General features: G+C 47.5%; 1 protein-coding gene across 12 annotated transcripts; it reads left to right on the top strand.

The window, feature by feature from the left end:
- Positions 1-5,887: 5,887 nt before the first annotated feature.
- AMMECR1L (AMMECR1 like) lies at positions 5,888-26,086 on the top strand. 12 transcript variants are annotated; one of them, XR_003002278.1, is made up of 10 exons: positions 5,888-5,989; positions 7,441-7,550; positions 15,462-15,906; positions 17,948-18,058; positions 18,362-18,476; positions 19,133-19,223; positions 20,736-20,832; positions 21,892-22,028; positions 22,212-22,306; positions 22,513-22,634. XR_003002278.1 is itself a non-coding variant. In XM_024738028.1 (9 exons), exons 3-8 carry the CDS (start codon positions 15,500-15,502, stop codon positions 21,746-21,748), a joined length of 849 nt encoding a protein of 282 aa, XP_024593796.1. In that variant the 5' UTR covers positions 5,888-5,989; positions 7,441-7,550; positions 15,462-15,499; the 3' UTR covers positions 21,749-21,796; positions 22,513-26,086. The 12 variants fall into 12 exon arrangements, 9 of the variants coding, with proteins under 9 accessions (XP_024593796.1, XP_024593797.1, XP_024593798.1 ...); XR_003002277.1 differs by having other exon boundaries at positions 22,212-26,086; XR_003002276.1 differs by having other exon boundaries at positions 21,892-22,306.

Raw genomic sequence — 26,086 nt, forward strand, 5'->3', positions numbered from 1 at the left:
CACTCTTTCGGATGGACACATTTGTTCCCAGTGCTGTAGCAATGTGGTACTTCATGCTTTGACATGTTCAACACACCAGCTGCATGAATTCTGCTGGGCAGCGAGGGACAAGGGTAAGTGAGCTAGGATTCGTGATGCTTTCAGGCATACTGAGCTGCTTTTACTCTGCCGTGGTGTACACCCTCAGTGACTGAATATTTTCTGTCCCCCTGTGTCTGTTCAGTGATTTCCGTTCAACGTGGTTACTTCTGTTTTCCCTGAGCAAACCCCAAGCTAATTGCAATCTTCCTGAGCACGAATCAGTCTCTGGGCTTGTGGCTTCTCACCAGCTCCTTCCTTCTGGGTCCCCGTCTCCTACCTTTACTTTTGTATTGGTTAGATGTTAACTGTTTGTTCAGTCTCATTTTCCCCCATCACGTCTGCACGTAAAGATCTCCCAACAGAACAGTGAAGGAAAAAAAGGTGGTAGTCTTCAATTGCTCTCACTTGTTTCCGTCTCCAAGAAACACAAAGTAATTATATTAAGAGACTCCTTGTAACATTTGTAAGGCATTGACTTTTGGAATGTGTCCCACTGACCTCAGGGAGCAGAAGGGAAAGTATATCTGACCTCTGGCCCTTTCCTTCCCCTCCCGTGTACCTAAGCACTGCAGCTTTAGGAGCTAGAAGTTCAGGAAAGTCAGCAAGCCCTAAGGTGCTAGACAGTTCAGGACGGTGCCAGCTTTCAGCATTATTGGGATAAGGCCCCAAACGTCTAAGGTTTCAACACAAACCTGAAGGAACTGCTACTGGCATATTCTCAGAAAAACCAGAGGGCAGTGTTATTTTGGCGAAAATTTGAAGCGATGGCTGTACCATTATTTACCTGTTATTGCTCAGGCCAAGCCTGCCTTTCTCTATTCTGTTCTGCGATAATAGGACTGGAGTCTATAGACTACACTTCCCAGACGCCCTTGCCATCTGATTTCTTTTCAGGTTCTGCCAATGGGAGGCGCTGGTGGGAGACCGGAAGGTGGCCGGGGAGATGAGCGTCCCTTCTCATCTTAAGCTACTGTCAAAGGCCCGAGCACCAGCTGCAACAGTCTCTCAATCCAGCACCAGCTGGTGGTGGCCCATCCCTTTGGTTTGAAACGCCTATAGCATTTCAAAGGGAAGTTTCTAGTTCCTGGATCTTAATTGATAGGATACTGATTACCGGGATTAGGGGTTACTTCCTACCTCCTGGAGCACATGTGAGTTTCTAATGCATCTGAGGTACTTGCCACTTCCTGCTCCCCAGTCTGTACAGCAACATGTCATGAATGTAATGGATCTGTGTGATGTTCTGTGGAATGTCAGGAAGATTAAATTCTCTGCTGGCATGATGACGACAGTGAGGAGAGGTGACGTAACCCCGAGGCTGGACAAGTGAAGATGTATTGCTGACTTAACCTCCTTCCCGACTGGGTCCTGACGGACACAGTAGCCATTTTTAGGATTTGCCATTTGAGGATGAACTACGCTGAGGTTGCCAAAAAAAAAAAAAAAGGCCAGGAGATTTTGTAAAAAATCTTAAATCGCTAGACTTGGAGAAGGGGACAAGATTGGCTTAAAATAATGCTGGAGAGGCAAATTGTGGTATATTCATTCAATATGTATTGAATGGTATAGTAGTCTATGCAGCAAATAGTGAACTATAGCTGAGAACCAAAGGGGTGAATTCCTAGCCCATAATGTTGAGCAGAAGAAACTAGACACAAAAGAATCCATTCTGTACGAGGCCATTTCTCTGACATTCATGAGCAAGCAAAACTATTCCATGATGGTAGCAGTCAGAATAATGGTTATCTTTTGAAGAGCGATTAATACCTGGGCGGAGGCTCATGGAAGCATTCTGGGCTGCTGGCAATTTCTTCGTCTTAAGTTTATGGCGGTTACACACATGTACACTAATGGAAGAATTCGCCGAGCTGTACACCTAAGAGTCGCGCATTCTACATGCGTATCTCTCAATAAAAACCAGTGCAAAATTCTCAGTACAGACTAGACATTAAAAGTATTTATCAGATAAATGGATGTGTGACTTGAGCGTTCCAACCTGGTTTCATTTATTCCACCAATAATGCTAGTAGAAGCTTAGAAACTTTTGGATGAATTGTGTACCCAAGTGACATACAAAGTCTAAAAACACATCTTCTCAGAGTAATATGGTTTAACTCTACCACAAACAAGATACTGCGAGTCTAATCAGTTTATTGAAATGACACATTTCTGAAATACTCACGTAGACATCTGTATATACGGATAAAGATTTATTTTAATCAGCTAAGTATTCATCATCTCTTTTAAGTGTCCAAACGGATTTATCCTGTGGAGGATACACAGGAGACAGGCACTTTTGTGGAGGCCAGGGCACAGAGGCAGACTTTGTATCTCCTACCAAGACCAGACTCATGTCAGTCTGGAAAACGGGACAAATGAAATCTATAACACCTATCAGCATATCCTGTGAAATCTTATTTCCTTGCCACAGGCTGGTAAATGCCTTTGGTGCACGAATGCATTGCCAATCCAAGGTGCACATCCAAGAGGATGTATATGTTTGGTGGGCAGGCTAATTTCATGCTTATTCAACACCCTACTAACGAGGCTCACAGTTACGCAGCATTTTTTGACGTGATAACCTTATCATGGCTTTATATGTATAAACTTATTTAAATTTCATAACAACTCTGAGTTAGGGACTGCTACAATCCCCATTTTACTGACATACGAACTTGCCCTCGGGTCACAGGTATTCATGGCAGGGCTGGAATTTGAAGCCATGCAGTCTGATTCCATTTTCGCTCGTTTTTTAAAAGTAAGTTTGTTTATGTATGGCTGCATTGGGTCTTCGTTGTTGGGTCTTCATTGCTGCACGTGGGCTTTCTGTAGTTGCGACGAGCGGGGGTTACTCTTCGTTGTGGTGCAGTGGCTTCTCTTGTTGCAGAGCTCGGACTCTAGGCACGCAGGCTTCAGTAGTTTTGGCACGCAGGCTCAGTAGTTGTGGCGCACGGGCTTAGTTGCTCCGCGGCATGTGGGCTCTTCCTGGACCAGGGCTCGAACCCTTGTCCCCTACATTGGCAAGCAGATTCTTAACCACTGTGCCACCAGGGAAGCCCTTCCACTACCATATATTCTTAAGCATTCAAGGTAAGAAATGATGGAAAGCTATGCTTCAGGGAGGCAGATGATTTGTTTTGGGGTATCCTGATAGAGTGGTACAGCTATATCACAGCGGATTGGGGTGACATTTCAGGACCATGCAGAGCGCTTGAGCCACTTAGCTCTCCTGCAGTTCCCCTTTCCCAATTGTATTATTTTCCCACTGCTTGCTGTCTTTCTTCTTCACTTAATCATTCAGGCTACACATAATTATTGTATGTCTACTATGTACCAGGCTTCTGTATTATGCACAGAAAATGAGAAAACAAGACCCAGCCCCTTCCATATTTATGACATAAATTGCCTTCATTTCTTTCTCTTGTTCCTAAGTTCACTCTGTTTTTTGTTTTTGTTTTGTTTAGTTTTGTTTTTTGCGATATGCGGGCCTCTCACTGTTGTGGCCTCTCCCGTTGCGGAGCACAGGCTCTGGACATGCAGGCTCAGCGGCCATGGCTCACGGGCCCAGCCGCTCCGCGGCACGTGGGATCCTCCCGGACCGGGTCACGAACCCGTGTCCCCTGCATCGGCAGGCGGACTCTCAACCACTGCGCCACCAGGGAAGCCCCCACTCTGTTTATTTTTTGCACCAGTTCACTGTTGCCTGCTGATGGGAGGTGACCCCAAAATGACTTTTTAAAGTCCTGACCCTTTGCCTTTTGGCGTCAGTAAACAACACCAGCAGTGTCTGGGTCCTACTTCTCAGTAAAATGCCATTGACAGCTCAAGGCAAGGTTTGTTTTTGTTTTGAGAGTGTTTCAAATCCTACTTGGTTCCATCATTTACCTCCTGGCAGCCTGATAACCAGGGAGCAGTAACTCCCTTATCTGTGGGCTGTTTAATGACAACACAGTACCACCCTGGGAGCAATAGCCTAAGGCCCTTTTCCAGATGCCATGTTTTAAGACTGAGCTGGAAAGACCTTCACTACGTGAAATTTATTCTGATTATTTAAAGTCAGGATTTGGTCTTCTAATTCAGAAACAAACAAATGAACTCTGGCTTGCTGCCTCCTGCATTTCTGGCTCTAGGCCATGTGATCATCTAATTTGTAGTTTTTCAGGCCGACAGAGGCTAGAAACTGGCCAATGTGGGCCTCAACAGCAGATAAGCTCATCAAGACTGTGACAGGAATTATGAAGACTGCTATAGATGGCTTTAAAAAAAATCGACCTCCCGTTCTGCAAAAGGCATCATTGTCTCTTTCTTCCACTTCTGTGCTTTGCCAGGTTCTCTGTGAGTCCCAGGTCCAAGAGGCACCAATCACTCTCGGTGTTTGCTGCCTACAGGTAATTATGCTAAAAGTCTTGTAGTAGTAGATCTTATTATGCTTTAGTACATTATGCATTCCAGAGCAGAAGGTTTTTGCTGGAAAGCTTCACTGTTAGATATGATTTGCATTTTTTACTAGGTACTTTTCTTTGCTCCTTGAAGACAAACACGTTAAGGATTCCTTTGTGCATAAACAACTGTGGGGTTGAGTGTGTGTTCTTAACAAGACTGGCAATACTTTAAAATAGGGCATGCCTTTACTGCAGGGCCTAAACGGTTTGTTTGGAGTGGTTAAGGTGAGGGAGAAGGGCAGAAATAAAAGATTTTTAGGGCAAATCCATCTGTAATTAAAATAAAAACGTTAAGTCGTCAAATCAAATAGCAAGGATTTGAAAGTAAAATGATTTACTCCTAATTTTTAAAAACTGAGTTTTTTTGTAGTGCTCTGTTTGAGGCTCTTGCCCTGCTATAGCGCTGAGGGATGTGTTTAGTCGACCTATTGAATTAAGCCTGTACTGTGGGTAATTCCACCTGAGTCGTCTCCAGGCTGGGGACGCACAGGGTCAAGTCAGAGAGGTGGGCTCCTGGGACCACCCGAGTGTAGTTTGCCCCTTCCCGTCCACGAGGAGGCTGGCCTGGAGGCCGAGCCTGGAACACCTCCCCGCAGGCCTGGCCGGAGCCAGTGGGTCAGCTGCATTTAAAGCTGGTCTGAGCTGCGCCTTCCTGGCTGCTTTCGAAGGCTGCGGCCCGGTCGGGGGAAGCGGCGCGAGCGTGAGCGCTCGGGAAGAAAAGCCGTGGGCAGGTGAGTGTTGGGTCCTAACGCGGGAGAGGGCGGAGCAGCAAGGCCGGGACACCCCGGCTGGCGTCCTGAGCCGGCACCTGGGCCGCGTCGCGGACAATGCCGCCCTGCCGGCCACACTACAATTCCCGGCGCGCTCTGCGCTCGCTCGCAGAAGCCAAGGCGGCCCGGCGTGCACTGCGCCGGCCGGCCTGACAGCCGGGCGCTCCGCTCGGCCCGCTCAGTGACCTGGGTCGGGGGAGAAACCAGCTGGCCAGCCTCCTCCCGGTGCCTCACTGCCTGGCATTCTTTATTCCAACTGCCGGGGACTCGGCCCGCAGACTGGGAAGCAGCCCCCTAAATACAATCCCGTAGAGTCGGCGCCAGCCAATAAAGTGCGCGGAGTCAGGCCACGTGACAATAGCGGGGCGGTGCTCCGGTGGCTCCCTAATCTCTATGGTTTTGGCGACTCGCTAGAGGGCGTGTGGACCACTGGAGGACTCCCTACATTCTTCCTCCATTACCTCACTGCCTCCGGTGGCTGCTGGGATACCGGAAGACTCGGGTCCCGGCTCGGCTCAGTCCTCCAGCTGCCCCGGGGAATACCTTTAGCAATTCTTTCCTACCGCTACCGCCGCCCCGCCGCTTCCTCCTCCACTCGGGAGCCCCCACCCAGGTGCATGGCTCCATGAAGCAGGAGGAGGAGGCAGAGCGCGAGAGGTTCCGTCTGCCCCGGCTGCGTCTGGGCCAGGAGGAAAGGTGGGAAACTCGGTCCGCGCCGCTCCCTCCTCCCCCGTGCCCGCCGGGCCGGCCTCCCTCCAGCTGCCGCCGTGCGCGCCGGGCCTCCTCACCCCGGGGCGACCGGAGGGGCCGGGGAGCGGGTCCCCCCGGGTTCGGGAAGAGGGTCCCGGGACAGCGTTGGGGGGAGCTCCCGGGCGGCGGTGAAAGGAGGCGGCAGGCGGGGCCTGCGGGCCGCGTGTGTCCGCCGGGAGCAGGGGGGTCAGGAGGCGTGCTGGGGAGGGGGGGTGGGCGGACGCCCCTGCCCCCGGGCCGCGAGGCGAGGCCGGGCGAGGCTCCAGCTCCTTTCTGCACTCCCTCCAGGAAGCAGTCTCGGGTCGTGTAAAGTTTGGTGGTCTCCGGCGCCGCCTGGCGGCCCTCGCTGCCCTACCAGTCGCTGGGTCGTCCCACCACTACTCCCGGCGCCGCACGCTCTCCTTCCACCCCCTTTTCCTTACCATTCACCTTTCTTTCTGCCTGTTTGGTCCCTCCCCACTCTGGCCTCTCCTCTCCCCACTGTATCTCGCCCTTTCCTTGCTGAACTCTCTTTCACACGCACGCTTTCGCCTCTTCTTCTTTTCTTTCTTCCCAACTCCACCCTCGTTCTGTCCTTCCTTATCCATCCAGAGTCCCCGTTTCCATCGTCCCTCCACCTGACACTCTTGTGGGTTTTATGCCTCCCTCCTTCCCAGGCTGTGAGCTTTGCCCTTCATTCCTCGCCCTCCTCCATCCGCTGTCCTGATCTGAACTCCTCACTTTGCCACACTCCCTCACCCTTATCCCTCTGGGCCTATCCTCTTTCACTGTCCTCTCCTAGGATAGAGTGGGTGGGGCCTGGAGTCTCCTGTTTACATCTTTGGGAATAACTCACATCTCTACTTCTGGGGGGGGTGGGGAGAGTTGGTGAAGAGATTACGAAGAGATTTATGCCAGCCGAAGAGTATGATGGGTGACTCTTACCTACAGTTATCATCTCCACCTGGGATAACAAGATGGCCTGGCCTCAGGACCCTGGCATGCTGTCCAGTAATCTTTCAGCACCATCTTTGCAGAGGATTTGGGAATCTGTTTGTATTCTGAAGCCAGTGGAGAACCTTGAAATGGTGTATCTTGGCCTGAGAACAAGTTTTGATCTAAATTAGTGGTGGAGGAAGTTTTAATATGTGTTTTATGTTCAGGTTCAATAAAACCTTTGATCCCCCCGTCCTCCCTTCTTGGTGATGGCACCAGGGATGAGATGATTTTGTGCATGGGGTTGCCCTTGCTGCCTTATATTTAGATTTTGAAATGTTTTGAATTAAAGAAAGCCTGTTCCTTAGCTTTTTTTTTCTTTCTAGAAATTGCTCTGTTGAGTTGTAGTTTTTCAGAAACCATCTCTTACCCCGGCACTGCCTTGATTTTGTTCATTCACTGCACCTGCATTTCCATCTTAGGTACAGGAAGAAGGAATGGAATCGGAAGGAAGAAAATTCATTTCAGAGACAAAATAGTTCCCCTCCTCTGTTATAGCTGTTCCCCTGGCAATACAAACTTTCTGCTTTCAGTGAGTATTACCTTGGACATACTTAGACTAGAATTTTGTTGCTTTTGCTCTCTTTTTTCATTTTAGGCCTGTGCTAGGACTTTAGGGTGTAGGTTTACTTTGTTCGCTTCTGTTATTCTGCTTCCATGAGGGTGTCCTAAAGCTGATGAATCCTTCCACTTGCTCTCTTTATATGTAAAGACAAGTTTATTTTCCATAATCCCATTAGAGTGACCTAGATGGTGGTGTAGTATGAATGACACTTACCCTTCGCGTACATAAGGTCCGCATCCCACCGCTTCCCAAATTATGCATTTTTTAAAGACAAAGATCATAACTTGTAGGTTAATGCAGTTCCTGTCAAGGTCAGTTATCGGGTGTCTCCCACATGGGTATAATCTTCAGAGATTTATGGAACATTTTGCCCTGAATCTGCTAGGGTGATACTGTTTTCTTAAAAATAATTAAAAGTCTACACATAAACCAAGTTCTGGAAAAATTTTTATTACTGCTGCGTTCCCCTCAAATGTGTTAATAACGGTATGCAAACACTTGTAAGAGAGTTTTCCAGATTGCTTCGCATCTTACTGGAGGCTCACAGCCACTCTGTGAGGAAGGCAGAGGACAAATATTTTCATTTTACAAATGAAAGAACCAAGGCCTAGAAGGATCTGGCACCCTGCCATAGCTCACAGAGTAAAGGGAGGGGATCTAAAAAGAAAACAGAGCATCTGACTCCTTGTGGTCATGTTTTTCCTTAAGCTAAGTTGACATGAAAGTGTATAGTACTGTGTATTTTTCTAAATCTGTAAATTTTAAAAGCAATTGTATAGGTAGATCTCTTTTTCGCAGGGAAAATTTTCACACAGCAAATGTTTTGGATGTTTATGTGTGTATGATGGGCTTTCGTGTAGAAATGATTATTTGAAATGATGACCAGAATGTTTGTGGGTCTTTCATCTGTTTCTTGGAATTGTTCCATAATAAGTAGGCCAGAATTATAGCTCAGGTGCCGTTTCACTGCTCAAATAATGATTAAATTGAATTTCAGTTCAACTCTGTGTCACAAAGGAAACAGCAGCCTGTTCCCTTCTGCGTAAAGCTTGGTTTGAATAGACATCCGGACAGTAAATAATAACAGAAGAAAATACAGAGACCCCTCTTTTCTTTGCTTATTGCCTACCTTCCAAATCCGTTTTCTATGTTATAAGGTCATGCCCCCGCCTAGGCTGTTTTGAGGCTTCAAAAGATGACTCTCTATTTTCTTTCCACCTCCAGGCTTTTCTAGATGTTTTAATCTGGTTATTGTTGGAAATCTAACTACTTTGACTCAGTAGTTCTGTTAGTACTCAATATGTGTCAAGATATCTGTAATAACAGCAACACATTTAGTTTCTTTTTAGTGTATGGCTGCAAGCTTAAAAGAGGACCCTTGTAGAACAGAACTCTGCACAACTCTCAGCCCAATATTCCTTATATTTTCTGGCATCGCACAATGAAAAAAACAGTGGATGACTTATTAGAAGCATGTCTCTCCAAAGAGGAAAAGCATCAAGGTCATTAGAGTACTAACCCCATGTTAATAATATGATCTTTTAATGTATTTACAAAACAGAAGTAGAGTCACGGTTGTAGAACACAAACTTACGGTTACCAGGGGAGAAGCGGGGGAGGGATAACTTGGGAGATTGGGATGGACATATACCCACTACTATATGTGAAACAGATAACTAGTAAGAACCTACTGTCTAGCACAGGGAAGTCTACTCAATACTCTGTAATGACCTATATGGGAAAAGAATCTAAAAAAAAAAAAAGTGGATATATGTATATGTATAACTGATTCACTTTGCTCTACATCTGAAACTAACATGACATTGTAAATCAACTATACTCCAATAAAAATTTTTTAAAAATAATATCTTTGAGCCTACATGGTAGTTCTTAATAGAATTTTATTATGAGGACATTTATCCCTCTAGAAATTGTGAGAACTCAGAGCTATGTTATTTATATTATAACAAACCCTACTTCTATCGGTGAAGGTAGTCCTAGTATTAGTAATAGCAGATGCTTTAATGAATAGTAGTTCTGTGCCAGAGAAGTGCTAGATGCTTTTCATGTCTTAGTGAGTTGCTCACAACTAAGCCCTTTGTGGTAGCAGGAGCCCAGGTCCACAGAGATGTGACAGCCTGCCCGAGTTTGTACCTGGTAAGTCAGATTGGGGATTTGAGCCTAGACAGTAACCCCAAAGCCTGGGCTGTGTCCTCCGAAGATGGGAGCTGCTCTGGGAAGGCACCAGCTTGTTGTTTTCAGTGGACTTAGGAGCCTTGGAAGGGACCCCTAGCAAGGGAGGAAGGCCCTCCTGCCCAGCCAGCCACGTCTGTCAGGGTGTCCTCACATCCTCCCCTCAGTACTGGTCTCCACACCTTGTTTATGTTTGTAACATCAGCAATTTATGAGACATCATTTGTATTAACTCCTTTTTTTTAAATTTTTATTGGAGTATAGTTGTGTATTAACCCCTGAAATCGTAAATTGCCCTCCAGACAAATAATGCTCCCTTGGGTAGCTCTTAAAGCGCCCCATCTTTGATAAAGAAAAGAAAATTCTTTTCAAGTGCAGTTTAGAAATTAGGTGTGTCCTTTGGAAGGAAAGCCTTGAGCAGCCTACAGTTAAACAGCACCTGCGGCCAAGTCTAGGACTGACCAGTTACTGTGTTTTAGCCAAGAAGCCAGCTACCACCATAAACCAAACCAAGAAGTTCATGTAGGGGGTATTTGACGTGTTTTTTAGAATGAATTGTCCACGTTGGCTCTCCACCTTGCTATGAATTAAACCATTCCTTGGTTTGGGCTGAGTAGAGCTGATGTTGTGTTTTGGTTTGGTTTTGTTTTTGTTTTTTTTGGCCACACCCCGAGGCTTGCCGGATCTTAGGTCCCCGGCCAGGGATTGAGGATTGAACCCAGGCCTTGGCAGTGATAGTGCCGGGTCCTAACCACTGGACCGCCAGGGAGTTCCCTGAGTTGACATTGTTGATAATAATAGATACTTGTATTTTGGTCACTTTCAGCTTCTGACACACTCAACAGTCAGCACCTCACAGTGAAACAAGAGTATCTAAAAGTCAGGTTGTGCCATAAATATTCTTTTTATTAGAAAGGCTAACTTAACTGGAATTGCTGGGAGATCTGTAGATAAGATTGTTGGTGTGTGTACCATGTGCAAGGCACTGTGTTAGGTGTTGCGAAAGAAAAAACACAAATGCGGCTCGGCCTCTGAGACTAAAGGTGTTGGTGAGTTCATTGCTGGCTGGAATTGAAGTGGCTTTGTAGGCCACTGGGCCCAGATCAGCAACACACTGCCCAGCTTTCCCACAGAGGGGGCCGGAGAGGTGCCTTCGTTGTGCACCCTCGTGAAGGCCAGGACCCCTTGAATACTGCATGTCAGGTAAAGGGTGTGGTGACTTTTTCAACACTGAGAGCAACTTTACTTCATTTGACACTTGCTAGGTTAGGCGGTCTTAAGAGGTAAAACAGTGATTCCTGTTATTTCCTCCAGCTTTCTGTGGAAGTGTGGGTATTGTCTCCATCTGGTGGAAATCCAGTTTTAACTAGTTCTTTTTCATTGTTCGTTCTAAAGTGGACAGACAGTAGGAAAATGACATCACTGCCGTTGGCCCTTAAAGTGGCCCTTGAGTTTAGCTTTGAAAGAGTAACCAGCTGAAGGCTCCGAAGGGTCTTAGTGATATATGTGTTTACAAAGCAAGGGTTTTTGCCTGATGCCAATTCCTTCAGATGCCAATTCCTCCAGCTTGACAGGAGTAACATTTATTTACTCCTACTATGATCAGTATACCATTGCTGGTAGTTTCTATGAGGTTTGGGGGAAGAGTGAGAACAAATGCACACAGTCCTAAAAGAGGTAGACTATGCCGTTGGGGTGTTTGTTTTTAGCTGGTCGGAGAGCAGGTTAGTCTGTTGTATTGAAATGCTATTACTCTGAGGGATCTCACACTGTGCCCTCAGAAGCCGAGCGGTTGGAGAAATGAATGTGTCTTTGGTCGTTGTAGGACAGTCCCGGGAGCCGAGTCTGGGACACTTAGCTGTGGTGAGATGCCCACTTTGTTGGAGTGGGGTTAGAAGAGTCTCACTTTAAAGAGAAACTTGATGAAATTGATAGGTTGAGGTTGATATGGTAAGTGAAAGTACTCACTGCCAGCACCTTCAGTCTTTCCTGTCGTTCACTTAACATTTGCTTGACGCTGACAGATAGGTAAAATACTGGTCCCTTTAAAAACAAACCTTAAAAATTCAGTAGGAGGTGGGGAGATGGAGTAAGTAGGCTGCATATGTTTGAAATTTTCTATAGATTTAAATTTATGGATTTTTTTTTTTTTTTTTTTTTTTTTTTTTTTTTTTAGGGATCTTCCCGGAGCGGGGGCACGAACCCGCGTCCACTGCATCAGCAGGTGGCCTCTCAACCACTGCGCCACCAGGGAAGCCCTATGGAACAAATTTTTAAAGAAATACCTTCTAATATATTTTTGAGGCAGAAGGTCTCTAACTCTGCCTTTGGTAACTAACTGAGAATATCTATTGAATTGTTTGCTTAGTGGCCTCCAGAGAAAGCTCGGGCCTAAGGAACCACAGGATTTGGGTGGGTTCTACTGATTACAAATCATAGTTGGGGAGGGGGAATTGTGAAATGTATTCTCTTGGTGTCAGCTGTGATCATGCCCCACTGCAGATCGGTGATTGGATGTGATGTGTAGGCAGAACCTTCCTAGGCTTGAGCTCACCTGCCTTGGCATGGTTTGAAAATCCCTTCTATTGCTCTGTTGTAGGATGTCTCACAGTCAGGTAGCTGATAGCACCTGCAGAGAAACACCTGAGTTGTCACTGTCTCATGACACTTCGCCCTTCGTTCAGGTGTGCTTTGGTGTGTAAGGCGAATGAGGAAAGATTTCTTTTTTTAACCTATTTTATCCCTCCTCTTTGCCTCTTTGAATTTTGGGACTCTCTAGAGGCAGAGCCTCAGGGCCCTGTTGGTGCTGTTAAAACTCTAGCTCTCGAGAGATGGTCCCTCTGCTTCATTCAACACGTGCCCTAAACCCCCTGCACACAGTTATGCACAAGGTGGAAAGTCAGGTAAGAGCTCAGAGGGCAGTGCCATCCCTTGTGGAGTCAGGGGACAATGGCAGGGGTACTGATGATTGTCAGCGGGATGGCGGAGATACTGGCTTTGGGCTTAGGTTTTTTTTTTCCCTGCTCCATTTTTGTTGGCAAGATTTTGCAAACTATTCTTTTAGTTTTTAGTATACCCTTGATTTTTTTTCTTTTTTTTAAATCATGCCCTTAGGAAAGGGACTGAATCCAATGGATATTATTGGCAGGCCTCATTCTTCTTTGTGGTTTGGTGGGAAGACCCAGGCTTTGGAGTCTTACAGATGGATTGTGGTCCAAATCCTGACTGCCACTTAGCGGCAGTCTGGCTTTGGGCAGTTTATCTTGCTCATTAAACCTAAGTTTCCTCCTTTGTAAAATGATGGTAACGTTGTCCTCCTTGCTGAGTGGTTTTGAGGATTCAGTGAAATCCTGTTTAAAGAGCACCTGTTCGATGCTCTAAGCCCTGAGTGCCCAGCGAAGTCCTGGCCTTCCGGAAGTTTCCATCCTGGTGGGAGCAGATGATAAGCCCAGATGATAAGAGCAGCTGACTCTATGCCAGACACTGTATGGAAGCAGCTGACACATATTAAACTCAGTTCTCCTAACAGCCCCATGAGGCACGTGCTCCTGTTATTCCCAGTTTGAGGGAACTGAGGCATAGAGAGTTTAATCCTGGAGGAATCAGGATTTGAACGCAGGCCATTTGACTCCGGAGGCAGCATTTTTTTTTTTTTTTTTTTTCGTATGCGGGCCTCTCACTGCTGTGGCCTCTCCCGCTGCAGAGCACAGGCTCGGGAAGCGCAGGCTCAGCAGCTCAGCGGCCATGGCTCCCAGCAGCATGTGGGATTCTCCCGGACCGGGGCACGAACCCATGTCCCCTGCATCGGCAGGCGGACTCTCAACCACTGCGTGGAGGCAGCATTTTTAACCGAGATCTTCTGCTCCCTCTCTTAACAGTCCGAACAAGGCAGTGATATCCGTGCTCAGAAACAGCCTAGTCATTGGAGGTTTTACTGCATCACGTGCGTGAGGCTTTTTCAAAAAGAAGCCCCTGTTTCAGGCCAGACATTGAAGCATGCAAGCTGTTATTCCTCTGCTAGAGACAACTTTCATCTTCCGAAGAACTGTCTTAGATACAAAAATGTGTGTTTGTTAGGGGTCAGCATACATCAAGAACATAAGCAATATTTGTGAAATTTTTGTATCTCATTCAACCTAAAGTGGCAGGTTGTTTTTGTAGAAATTATGGCATTGCAAACGGGTACTTGCATATCTAATTTGATGTAAAAGGTTGTAGAATTTACAATCAAACTACTATACAGTAGAGCAGTGCCTAAAAGGCAATTGTGTGCTACGTGTTGAAACCACAGGGAAAATTTGAGGTAGGGATTATATATATTTTTTTTTTGAGTGGGAGGGCCACAACTAACAGGTAATGACTTGAGGAAAAACAAAGTGTACTTTTCTCAAGTCAGCAGGATTTTACAAACTTCGGTATTATCAACACTGAAATAAGTAGGCTCGCTTTTCCTGAGCCTGCTGATCACAGACAGACAACAGAAAGGATCTTGATCGTGTTATAACTATATATCTTCACCTTAGGCTTTTTAAGAAAAAGAGTTTAGTGGAAAAAGATTCCTTCCTCCCCTTAATCAGTTGGGGCTCTCTGGTTTCCTGGGCCATCTGATGCCACATTTGGTTAAGCTGATGGCTTTGCATCTGTCTGCCTTGCTATGACAGGGCAGAAATGGCTACCTCACAAAAGGGCTGTGAAGCTTGGGTCATGTGTGTGAATAAAGGTTTCTGCTAGGTTGTAGCTTTTTTTTGAATGGGGTCTTGAAAGGACAGAAGTGTAGAACTTGGAGTGAGTTCAGAGGAGAATCAAAGAAAATGAGTAAGACTGTGCAGGACAGCTGTGAGGACGGAAAGGTGGGAGGGGAGCCCGTGTTAGAAAGCGTGCTCTCGTCAGAACAGCTGCTGCCTTTCATCTTCACAGAGGTCCGGGGCTAAAATTACACAGAGAAATTGAGGTTAGTGATGAGGAAAATGCGGAAAGGATGTGGTTAACAAGGAAAAGCAGGGCTTCCCTGGTGGCGCAGTGGTTGAGAGTCCGCCTGCCGATGCAGGGGACACAGGTTCGTGCCCCGGTCCGGGAAGATCCCCCATGACGCGGAGCGGCTGGGCCCGTGAGCCATGGCCGCTGAGCCTGCGCGTCCGGAGCCTGTGCTCCGCAACGGGAGAGGACACAGCAGTGAGAGGCCCGCGTACTGCCAAAAAAAAAAAAAACAAGGAAAAGCATGAAAGTTCCTCTGGGGTTCTTTAAAAATAGGGTGGTTCAGTTTGGAGCCTCTAAAAAGGTAGAGAAAGCGTCCTTATGAGGCACCTGACAGGTCAAGTGCAGTCTTCCAGTCGGTCTTGAAGCGTCCCCGTTCAGCTGAACGCTGGCTGCCACCCCACCCTTCTTTCTGCCCAGGGAGTCCTGGGCAAGAGGGAGCTGCCTGTGGCCTGCCTCCGTCCGTGGCGATGATAACCTTTATGGAAAATGGAAAACAGCTCCCCCGAGGAAGAGGTTAGGCGCCTTCGGTCTGGAACTCAGGGTCTCTTCTAGCCCACTGGTCTGCCACCCTTTGCAACCAATGTGACCTGGGCAAGAAAGAATTTGATGGCTCCTACCCTCTCCACGGAGACCCTTTCTCTTTGAATTTTGTGTTCTCCTTGCGGCTAACCACTTGAGTTAATGCTTGCATGTTCTCTTCTGGGTTAGGGTTCCGCAGCATTCCAGACCTCAAGCACTGGTTCAGGATGGGAAAAAGACGCTGCGTCCCCCCACTGGAGCCCAAGCTGGCAGCAGGCTGTTGTGGGGTTAAGAAGCCTAAGCTGTCTGCAGGTGGGACGCACGGTCACGGGAGCCAGTCCACAGCCGTCCCCGGCTCCAGCGCGGGGCCTCTTCAGAACCACCAGCATGTGGACGGCGGCGGTGGTCGCGAGAACGTGTCGGACTTAACTCTGGGACCTGGAAACCCTCCCATCACACGGATGAACCCCGCATCGGGAGCGCTGAGCCCTCTCCCCAGGCCCAATGGAACTGCCAGCACCACCAAGAATCTGGTGGTGACCGCAGAGATGTGCTGCTACTGCTTCGACGTCCTCTACTGTCACCTCTACGGCTTCCCACAGCCACGCCTTCCTAGATTCACCAATGACCCCTAGTGAGTAAAGCGGTCGCGTGTCGGGGATGGTGAGACAGGCATGACGCCTCTGTCGGGGGCGTTCTCTTGAGAGAGTCTGCTGCTTACAGAAAGCTTAACATGATTTGGGCAAAGGTTGTTGGGAATAGGATGATGAGAAATGTGCAGCCAATGTCTAGGACACGCATTGGGCTCAGTAATGGAAGGGTACTAGGCTGTGTTTGCAGGATTGGTTGGCTTGTCAAAGTAATGGTCCGGGAATCAGGAGGGTTTCGTTCTTGGTCTTCTGTTGGTTCAAATGGCAGTGGGTAGGTCATTTAACCTCTCACGTGGAGAAGTCACACCATTGTGGACCCGAGCACCGTTGAAGCCCAAGTGACCTGCCAGTGTCTGGGTGCCAGGTGGGAGACTAGGAGCTCATTTAGTGGGAGCTGAGATGCTCTTAACAAGGGTCCCCTCACTTGGTTCCTTGTCAGTCCCATGGGGCTGCCGGCACCCCACCAGGAATGTCAGAATTTGCTTTCCTGTTTTTAGTTCAAGACTCTGTTATTTGTCCCAAGTCCCCTCGAGGTGTCAATGACTTTAATGAGGAATATGTGTAAAGGGTAACGTCAAGTGAAGATGTTCATGCCAATGCTTTCTTTCTCGACTGGAAGCAGCTTTGAGGTGGCTTTAAAGAGCACTGCTGCTTTTTTATTTTTATTTTTTTAGGAGATGCTTTTAGAGCATTCACTGACTGATCATCCTTCCTCGACTGTTAATGCCATACTGAGGCGGTGCATAGCCCCACTGGGCAGGGAATGGAGGAGTATGAAGAAACAGTCCTTGCTCTCGGAAGACTTGAGTTGGCAGATCACACACAGAAGCTAAATAGTGTTCACCCACCGTCTGGGCAGAGGTGGAGAGGAAGTTACTCCTGTGATTGTGTCAGAGGAGAAGAAATGCAGAGAAAAATGTGCTCACTCTTTAGGGAAGTATTGCCGTGCGATACCGTGAACAGAAAAATCCTGACTGAGTCGGTGGAGAGGCTAAGCCTTGATCTGAGTGGGATCAGGTGTGTCCCTTGCAGGAGAGGGACGTGGGTTTGGAAGAGTAGGTGGTGGCCGCAGCAGTGTAGGGTGTGGAGACAGTGGAATTCTTGAAGGGTTTTTGAGCAGGTTTTGGAACATTAACTTTGGCTGGTGGTGTTCAGGTGTTTTCCTGGAAGGAAAAGATGGGTAGGTGGGAGATCCTGCTTTGTAATAATGATCAAAGTTAGATAACTTAAAAAATTTAAGTTGCTTTTGAGAAGTGTTAACTCAAGAATCAAAGAGGTAAGGGCATAGGACTATGGAGGAATTTCAGGAAGAGGGGACAGCCCTGTAACCTCTGCCTAAAACATCTGTCAGCGTCAATCGGATGTAGCCTAATGTAGCATGACTTGGGCCTAGAAAGTGGTTAACTTCTGCTAAGAATAAGCTTTTTATTTTATCTTAGCGGCGCCACTTGGCTTGCGGGATCCTCGTTTCCCCACCAGGGATCGGACCCGAGCCCTCGGCAGTGAAAGCGCAGAGTCCTAACCCCTGGACTGCCGCGGAATTCCCCAAGAACAAGCTTTCTTGAGGAGACTTTTTTTTTTTTTCTGGAATTTATGAGCAGGAGAGGCAGAAATAATGATGGGCACGATATGGGGTTGAGCGGAGAAGGTGTGCAGGCCCCGTGTGTCTTCATGAAGGTGGAACTGGGAGCATAGACACCTGAAAAGAGAGTAAACAAGAGGAGAAAGACATGGAGAACTAGAAGAAGAAAGAAAGAGTTGAGTCCTGGGCAGAGGAAGAAGAAAACGGCACGTCCACGTGGTGGTAGAGTGGAGTGAGGCTGTGAGCAGGGGCCTTTCTTCTCGTGCCTCGTGGCGATTTCCTCTCCATTTACACCCTGGGGCTGCGCGGCTCGGAGAGGGCAGAGAGGGCAGAGCCTTTCAGACAGCCCGCGTCAGGAAACCATCCTTGAGGGGAAGAACAGATGAACGGGGATAGAGCCGAGGTTTTCTTCTTCCCTGATTGATGTCTGCTTGCTCTTTCAGTCCGCTCTTTGTGACGTGGAAGACGGGGCGGGACAAGCGGCTTCGTGGCTGCATCGGGACCTTCTCAGCCATGAATCTTCATTCAGGACTCAGGGAATACACGCTAACCAGGTAATGGCAACCGCACGTAAGACTGGTAGATGATTGGCAAGAAGGGAAAAAAAACTGCCTGTCTCTTCTGAGTGGTGAAGTCCGAGTGTTCCCTTTTGGATAATCAGGAAATGTAGGGGAATGAATCCGGTGAGTCACTTCCAGTCCAAGTGTAGGCAGTTCGTGGCGTCAGGTTGTTTGCGGCATGCACGGGCTGATGGATAGTGGATGTTTTCTGCAGAGCTCAAGAGCCATAAGCGTTCGGCACGTGATGTTGGCTCCCAACCCTGGAGCAGCCTCACTTGTGTTTTCTGTCCCCTCCAGTGCACTTAAGGACAGCCGATTCCCCCCCCTGACCCGAGAGGAGCTGCCTAAGCTTTTCTGCTCTGTCTCCCTCCTTACTAACTTTGAGGATGCCGGTGATTACCTGGACTGGGAGGTGAGAGCAGCCGCATTTGGAACTCTGCGTCTCTCGTTGCATTTGGGTTCGGGTTAGTACATGGTAACGTGTCTCCTTCATTGAGCGAGGGTCTGAGGATGTGAGAGCTGAGCTTGGGAGGAATTGCAGGCAACTTGGGTGACAGAAAAGGTGCTGCGGTATCAGAAGTAGGAAGAAATGGGAAGGCTTCCTTCTCCCATTCTTCCCAGTCTACTCTGTTGCACATCCTTTTCCCACGTCTAATAAGAAATAGGAATGGGGATAAAGGAGAACATTCCTGATTCTTTGTGGTAAGCCCTTATCAGGAGCCATGTGTGCAGAGTCAGGAGCCCAGATCAAAACCCTGTGGCATGTTCTCTTAATGGAGTAGATCAAAGGTGGAATATTCGAGATCTTTGGATGAACTGCTGAGAGAATTTACTTCTATAGCCTCCGTACTCTCAGAGAGGCGGCTGCACGTAGACTCTCACTTTCCCTAAAGCAGCAGTTTCTTTGGCTTCCATGCCTGAGAGAGAGAGTAAGTCATGAAAGGCAAGAGCCTCCCCTTTTCTCAGCCCTGGGTCAAGCTGGTCAGGGGGCAGTGTCGATTTATATGAGGATAATTGAAGTTCCATTAGAGTGAGTAAATGTCGTTTACCGGTTGTGTGTTTTTGTAGGTTGGGGTCCATGGGATTCGAATTGAATTCGTCAATGAAAAAGGCGTCAAACGTACAGCCACGTATTTACCTGAGGTCGCAAAGGAACAAGGTGAGTTGGACACACGGAATTTCCGTGAATGATACAGTTCACGGTGCTGCCAAGTAAAGGGCAGGAGAGTGGAGTGTGTTGCCTTTCAGCCTAACTGTGACTAGGGATGAGTGCCTTTCTTCCTCTCCCCATATCTGTCAAGTTCTTAAAGAACGAGAAACTCCCCCAAAGATGCAGGAGCTGGGAAGAGAATAGGGGTAAAGGCTTCCCGCGCCCAGCTGCTCGTTTCACCTACTTTCAGTGAGTGGTGGTATTTCTTGGGCCCCCAAAACTGCAGTGGTTAACTGTAGGGAAATTCCAGCAGTCAACTTGGTCATATTCTGGAGTTCGTTGTAAAGGGAGGTTGCCCGTATTAGTGGGTTTTGACCTTCTGGTCGTGAGCTACTACACAGTGTGATAATTGGAAGAATGCAGAACATAATCTCTCCTGTGTTTTGAAAGAACTCAGTAGGTACTTAGTTCTTACAGTGGGACATGAAAGGTAGGAAATGGGTCAGGCAGGTTTTCTCCTTCAAAGCATAGTTAGAAGAATACCTTAAAATGCTGCTCGTGCAGTCTGGTGTATGACCCAGTTTTCTTTCTTTCTTGGAACTGGTCTGTGTTTTGAAAATAATATGTATCTGTTAGGTGTGAACCTGGCGTAGAGAAAAATATCCGGTTCAGTGTATCAGTGAACTGATTATGTGGAGAGGGCTTGCCTTGTTGGTTCCCGTCGTCGTTGTGTTTAAACTTTTTCAAAAGCAGTGAGGATATGGCATAAAAAGGAGGAAGCCTTTTAACCGCTTCATTGAGATCATAAATCTGGCATTTCTGTCCAAGGAGGCACACCAGGAGTTACTTCCTAAGAGTGAGATGTGATGATAATATAGGTAAATAATCAAGCACTTTTGCCATTTGAAAACTGGTTGGGAAAATTTAAACATCAAGGCACCTACTGCAGTAATTTAGGGGGCTCTCTTTGGTTTTCAATTCGATATATTTGGTTATATCTGTTGAAAATGTTTCAAGAACAACACAGCAGGAGACGTGTGACCACCTTCCCAGCCTTCCTAAAGGAATAGTTTCCTTCCTGCTGTCAAGTCTCTGTAGTAGAAAACGACTCCTAGAAATCATCGAAACGAAGGAAGGCCACACGAAGGAATACAAGCGCAGAGCATGAATTCTCTCTTCTCCCAGAACGGCCCTGGTTACAGCACTAGGCCTACAGGCTGGTCTACGCCGGGACCGTGTTTGCTCCTGGATAGTTATACTGGGATCGTATCTGACAGGAAAGACTCAGAAGCAGGGGGCCTGGGGACAGCCGTTAGTGACGTGTGTCGGGCGTCATCTCACATCTCGGATTCTCCTTGCACTGCCAGTGAGGCAGACGGGGCTCCAGGGACGTGGGGCAGCGCCCAGGCTTGCTCCGCCCGCAGCAGACCGGGCTGCTCCTGTTCTGTCACTGTGGTGTCAGAGCACGGCCCGTTCTTGTGTCGCTGTGCGCTGACCTCAGTGTGCCTGCCTTCTCCTCAGACTGGGATCAGATCCAGACGATAGACTCCTTGCTCAGGAAAGGTGGCTTTAAGGCTCCAATTACCAGTGAATTCAGAAAAACCATCAAACTCACCAGGTAAGCCACTGTCTTATTTTCCTTGTCATTTTAATTCACTTGGGGTTGGATGGAGGATACTTTTGACAGACAGGGGAAGAGAAAAATTTTCTCTGTTAATGTCTCTAAACCGAAGAAGTATGGGTGAGGTTGAAGCTCTGAGGAAGCAGTGGCAGCAAAGGCAGAGACTCCCCAGCATCCTGGGCGTGTCCACGGCTAAGCTGCTAGCACAGTGGGAGCAGAGTAGCCGCTGAGCAGGTCGTGGGTGTCTTTGTCAGACCCACTTGCTGGGAGGCTGAAGGCAGGAGAAAAGGCTCTCAGTGCAGAAGTCCAGGGTCAGTTGAAGTCATCACATGTAGTCAGGTGGCCTGTTGATGGAATAGTTCCAAGGAAACGCCCCTGCCTGTTTGCGGCTAATAACTTCTACGGGGAGGCTGCCTAGTGTAGGAAAATATGCGTGGACTGGAGTCTGAATCCCAGCTCCACCACTTCCTGGCTGTGTGACCTGGGCCAGTTTTTCCACCTCTCAGAGCAGAAAAAAAAAAAATTTCCTGTCTGTAAGAGGTGAACGATAATGCCTTGGGGTCGTTTCAGGGTGTGCTAAGGTAATGTGTGAAGAAGTTCTAGTCCAGGGCCAGGCAACATTGTAGTAGGTGGTCAGTAGATGTCAGTCCTCTTCCCATCCCTACTGAACTCGGAAACACTGAAAGGTTTAGCTTCTGTGGGGTTTCTGTGGACCTCCGTTGGCCCGTTCATCTGTGAAATGCTGAATAATCGATATCGTAACCTCACAGGTCTATTTGGAAGATAACCCCGTGTTTTTGAAATGCTTTGGATTCCAAAAAAAAAGAAAAATCTTCAAATACAAAGCATTATTATTATCATTATTATTATAATTTATTTGAACAGCCATTTCCCTGTCAAAATTCAGGAATAATCACCTTGCAGTGGAGGAGTGATTACAGTGGGAAAGAGATGGCTCTGGGTAAGGATTGTCACACCCAGCTCCTGTGGTCTGTAGTAGGCTCCATAGGTTTGTAACACCCCATGCTTCGCATCCTGACTCATGGCTCTTTCCAGAGCAAGGCCAAAGTGCTATGAATTCTGTTCTGATGACCCTGTGATATGATATGGCATATTCATCTGGAAAGTGAGACCCATCCTCTATAGCCCCAGGATCTTTTAACCTGCTTCGTCAGAATTTGACCCAGAATTAGGTATCTGTGCCCCTTTTAGTTTATAAATAACTTGTTTGTTGCTTTTCTGCAAGTTGAGGTTGCATTTCTGTCAAATTTATCACATTGTAACCTGAAAGTAGATATGCGTTTTACACTGGGCATTGGTGCAGCCATCTTCCAGTCTGCTACCCATGTAATTTGACCTTGAAATTCTTCCTCCAGACCCTAGTAGCAGATTGCTTAAGCGCAGCCTGGTGATAAGCATATGAAGTGTTTAAAGGTGGGATGTGCGGAAAACAGATTCTCGGGGGTGAATTGTGAGTGTGCTTTTCCATCTCGTTCATTTGTAATAACAACACTGTTCTCTTGTGCTGTCGTCTTTCATTTCTCTGTAAGTAAGATTGCTCTTGGTCTTCCATCTTATTCTTTCAAAATGTGGAATAAGCGTTTGGTCTTCTCTGCCGCGTGACTGCAAAATGAAGCGTCTGGGGCTCCTAATACCCTTTCCTGTTTCCTTACACAGGTACCGAAGTGAGAAGGTGACAATCAGTTATGCAGAATACATTGCTTCTCGACAGCACTGTTTCCAGAATGGCGCTCTTCATGCCCCGCCCCTCTACAATCATTACTCCTGACACACGGCTGCATGACCAGTCCCACCCCCCCGTGGCCGCCAATGGCTATGACATCATTGGAGCAGATGCCTCCTCTTCCTGGTCCAGTTACTTTTATTACTGCACCATTTTATGATGCTAGCTTCCGTTGCCAAGTCTGCCTCCAGCCGACTGAGGGGGGCGGGGTCACATCGAACGAAACAGAACTTGAGGGGCCCAAGCCTTATCTCAGCCTTTCCTCAGTATGGGGTTCCGTTGGATTGGGGCTCCTCCATGACTAGTGAGAATTCCGTGTGGGTTCAGAAGACCTTGGCTGCAGGTGCCGCTGGTGATTTGCTGCCTGTGTGTTGGCCACTCAGTGGAAGCTGGAATTGACGGTCCGTGAAGGCTTAGCCCACACACACCCCTGCAGCCTCCCCAGATCGAGTAGGTGTATTCCCCTGGCAGTCTGGGCAACGGAGACCAACAAGAAACGTTTTTAGGTTGTTTTAAATTCCTTTTTTTAAACTTCCAGTGTATAGCGTACCACGAGTTGATCTCCACCTCCATGCTTCGTAAGTGGACGCCACGTTAGGGTCGAACGTGGGCACCACGAGTCGTTCGCGGCTCCTGGACAGAGACCCACCTCAAGATCGGAAGCCCTATGGATGGCGTTGCAGATCTCATTGCTCAGTTAGCCTCAAAGGTTTTGATTCTCATCCCACTATCGGTTGGATTTTCTGGCACTCTTCCTGCATCGAGTCTCCTGGTACTGAACAGAGCGCTGTGGTGTAGCCTGCAGAGGAACGGACTGGGATGCCCGCGGGAGGTCCTGACGGCATCGCTGCATGCAGTGTCGAGGGAGAGACCTCTTCCTTACCACCCGGCTACCTCACTCCTCTACTGGTGGCAGTGCCTATAGCTGGATCTAGGTTCTCAGAGGGCAGAGGTGTTCAGACAAGCACTTGGGTCGGGCTCTAGAAGGGCACGTCGGCATAGGAGAGAATCCAGGGTCTCTAAGCTGTTTTTCTGTTCAGGCAAACATCCTGAGAGACCTTTAAGCAGAGGAGTTCCTTTTTCTAGTTTGCCTGTAGAAGTGGGAAAACTGTTGCTGTTACAGTCCTTACAGGACTTTAGAACAAAGCTGTGTCATTAAACAAGGTGAATCTTTATCTTGCCTAACATGCCGGGAATCTTCACCCCACCATGGCAGAGTTCCAAATAGCTCATTTTACTCTAGGTCATTCATACTTTCATGTGGCATATTTCCCTTTCTCGTTGTTGCTGATTCCAAATACCTGTCAGCAAGTTTCTCCTCCCTCTTGCCTATTCTTCACTCATATGGTGGCAAAGTTCATAGAAGCTGGGGACTTGGAAGACGCTTTGAAAACATGGTCACAGAGGCACTGCTGAAATGATTCACAGGAAGAGGTGGCCACTTGGAAGAAAGGACCCTACGGGTGATACACTGGTTTTCAACAACGTGTTTAGAGAACTCTTGACGCGGATTGGGTGTCAACCCAGTGAACACAATGTCTTGATTTAATTTATTTTTAATGTTTATGTGGTAGTGGTGTGGCTTTCCGAAAATGGGCAGATGTTCAAGTCAAAGGGTCTTTGGGGTTTGCTTCTGCCAGGAACGGGGGAGGGGGAACAGAGGCACAATCTGAGGAACGACACACGTGCCATTCTAGGCATAGTTGTCTCGTTTCTTGAAGAGGTGGGTAAGGGTGAGCAGGTGAGCTCGGCACCGTCCTCTGCTGTTGGCGAGGGTGTGGGACGGGCAAGGGAAGCGCCGGCTGACGTCTGGATGCGCGGGCTGGGCTCCTGCACGCCGCCGCCTTTCCCTCGCGGTGTTCGTGAAAACAGGCTCCCAAAGAGGAAGGGATTGTTTCGTGATTTCCTGCTGCTGAGAATAATAAATGTCTTGTTGCAAATAAATGTGACGGCAGTTACTCTTAGGTGCCATGGATCGATGTCAGGGTGGTCAGCAGCTCTGGACTAAACCGCCCGCCTCCAATTTGTACAACAGTATTGATACATAGGGCTACACTCATTCCTGTTCAAGTCTTCTATGTTGAAAGTTGTGTTTAATTTCTAAAGTTTAAAAAAAGCAAAAAAAATGGTGCTAAACTTTCACCCCTGAGCACGCTCAGTGAGACTGGTCATGCAAGCATTTTCAGTGCCATGCTCTTTCAAGCCTATTTTTTCTCGTAGAAATGTTACCCTATTTGTCTTCCCCAACGTATAGTATGTTTTTTATTTTATTGAGGGTGGGGTAGGATACCTGCCATTTAAGAAAATGAACAGAAGATTTTAAAACCCAGGAAATGGGGGGGGGGGGAATCTGCACAAGAATTGGGCTCCTGAAGCCCAGCACCACACTGACGAGGGCTCCGTGGGCTCTCTTCACTTTCTGGAGTGAAGAAGCCTGACTCCCTGCACATTCCCTCACGCCCCCATCCAAGCCCAGTAGTGGAGATGCTCGAGGTCCTCTTGCCTTGGCGAGGGGACTCAGGAGTCGACCGAGGAAAACTGTTTGGCCCCGTGAGGGATGGCACTGTCAGTGTCTGTCCCGAATGGAGCGTAGTCAGGAAGGGGTCTGGGAGTATACGGTCAAGGTCACCTCCTGAAGGTGTATGGCAGGTGGCTCTCAGGAAAAATACTAAGTCTGGATCATCCACGTAGCAGCTTTGCGTAGGGAGATGACAGCTCCGAACTGGAACTGACCTGCCTTCCACGTGCTTGACCACAGCAGTGATGAGGGCGGCCAGTCCGCGTAGTGGGAGTGGTGGGTTTGAAGAGAAGGGAAGGTTTTTCTGCTCGGTGTTTCCTTTGTCCTTGGGCTGCTCAAGCTGAACAGTAACCACTGTTTTCAAGGAACCAGCTCCACCTTGGCTGGTTTGGTTCGGAGTTCGTTTCATCCCTAGCTGTGAGTGCCTTTTGGTCTGGAAGGTTGGCTTGTCTCATAATACCCACAGCTAGGACATTCTCTGTAATTTCGAATTGTCCTTGTTCTCCATTAACTAAAAGAGAATGTCTGATCACTAGAGTTCGTCGGTGTTGGATTGTTTCCACTGTGAGGTTCTTAAACTTTTTCACTTCATGATATTAAAAAGCAACTCATGTTAGAGACCCTTTCAACATGAAAGGTTTGTAGTTGAGACATTACATATATTTTATTGTTTATAATAAATATCATCTGTACAAAAGTCCTGGGTGTTAATTTTAATATTTGCACAAGATGTTTTCCATGATATGTTAACACCTAAAATTTCACTAACTGTTGATGTTATTTTCTATTGAGATTCTGGAGCCTAGGGAGCTATTTGTTCTTTTTGTTTATTTTCATTCTTATTTCCCTGAAGCAAGAGACTTTGTATGGCCTTCAGTGCAAAGACTTTAGACCAATTCTTTGTATTACACTTGGTTGCCTCTTGGCTATATAACTTCTGAGTGCAAATCATTGAACTCTTTAACAAAGTATTGTAGAGAATAAATCAT

Source organism: Neophocaena asiaeorientalis, unplaced genomic scaffold (assembly GCF_003031525.2).
Source record: "Neophocaena asiaeorientalis asiaeorientalis breed wild unplaced genomic scaffold, Neophocaena_asiaeorientalis_V1.1 scaffold98, whole genome shotgun sequence".
Classification (NCBI taxonomy): domain Eukaryota; kingdom Metazoa; phylum Chordata; class Mammalia; order Artiodactyla; family Phocoenidae; genus Neophocaena; species Neophocaena asiaeorientalis.

Excerpts from the sequence above, each read along its gene's own strand:
- AMMECR1L (XM_024738023.1), top strand. The coding sequence starts at position 15,500 with ATGGGAAAAAGACGCTGCGTCCCCCCACTGGAGCCCAAGCTGGCAGCA. Across the intron at positions 15,907-17,947 it reads AGATTCACCAATGACCCCTA|TCCGCTCTTTGTGACGTGGA; the intron begins GTGAGTAAAGCG and ends TTGCTCTTTCAG. Across the intron at positions 19,224-20,735 it reads TGAGGTCGCAAAGGAACAAG|ACTGGGATCAGATCCAGACG; the intron begins GTGAGTTGGACA and ends CCTTCTCCTCAG.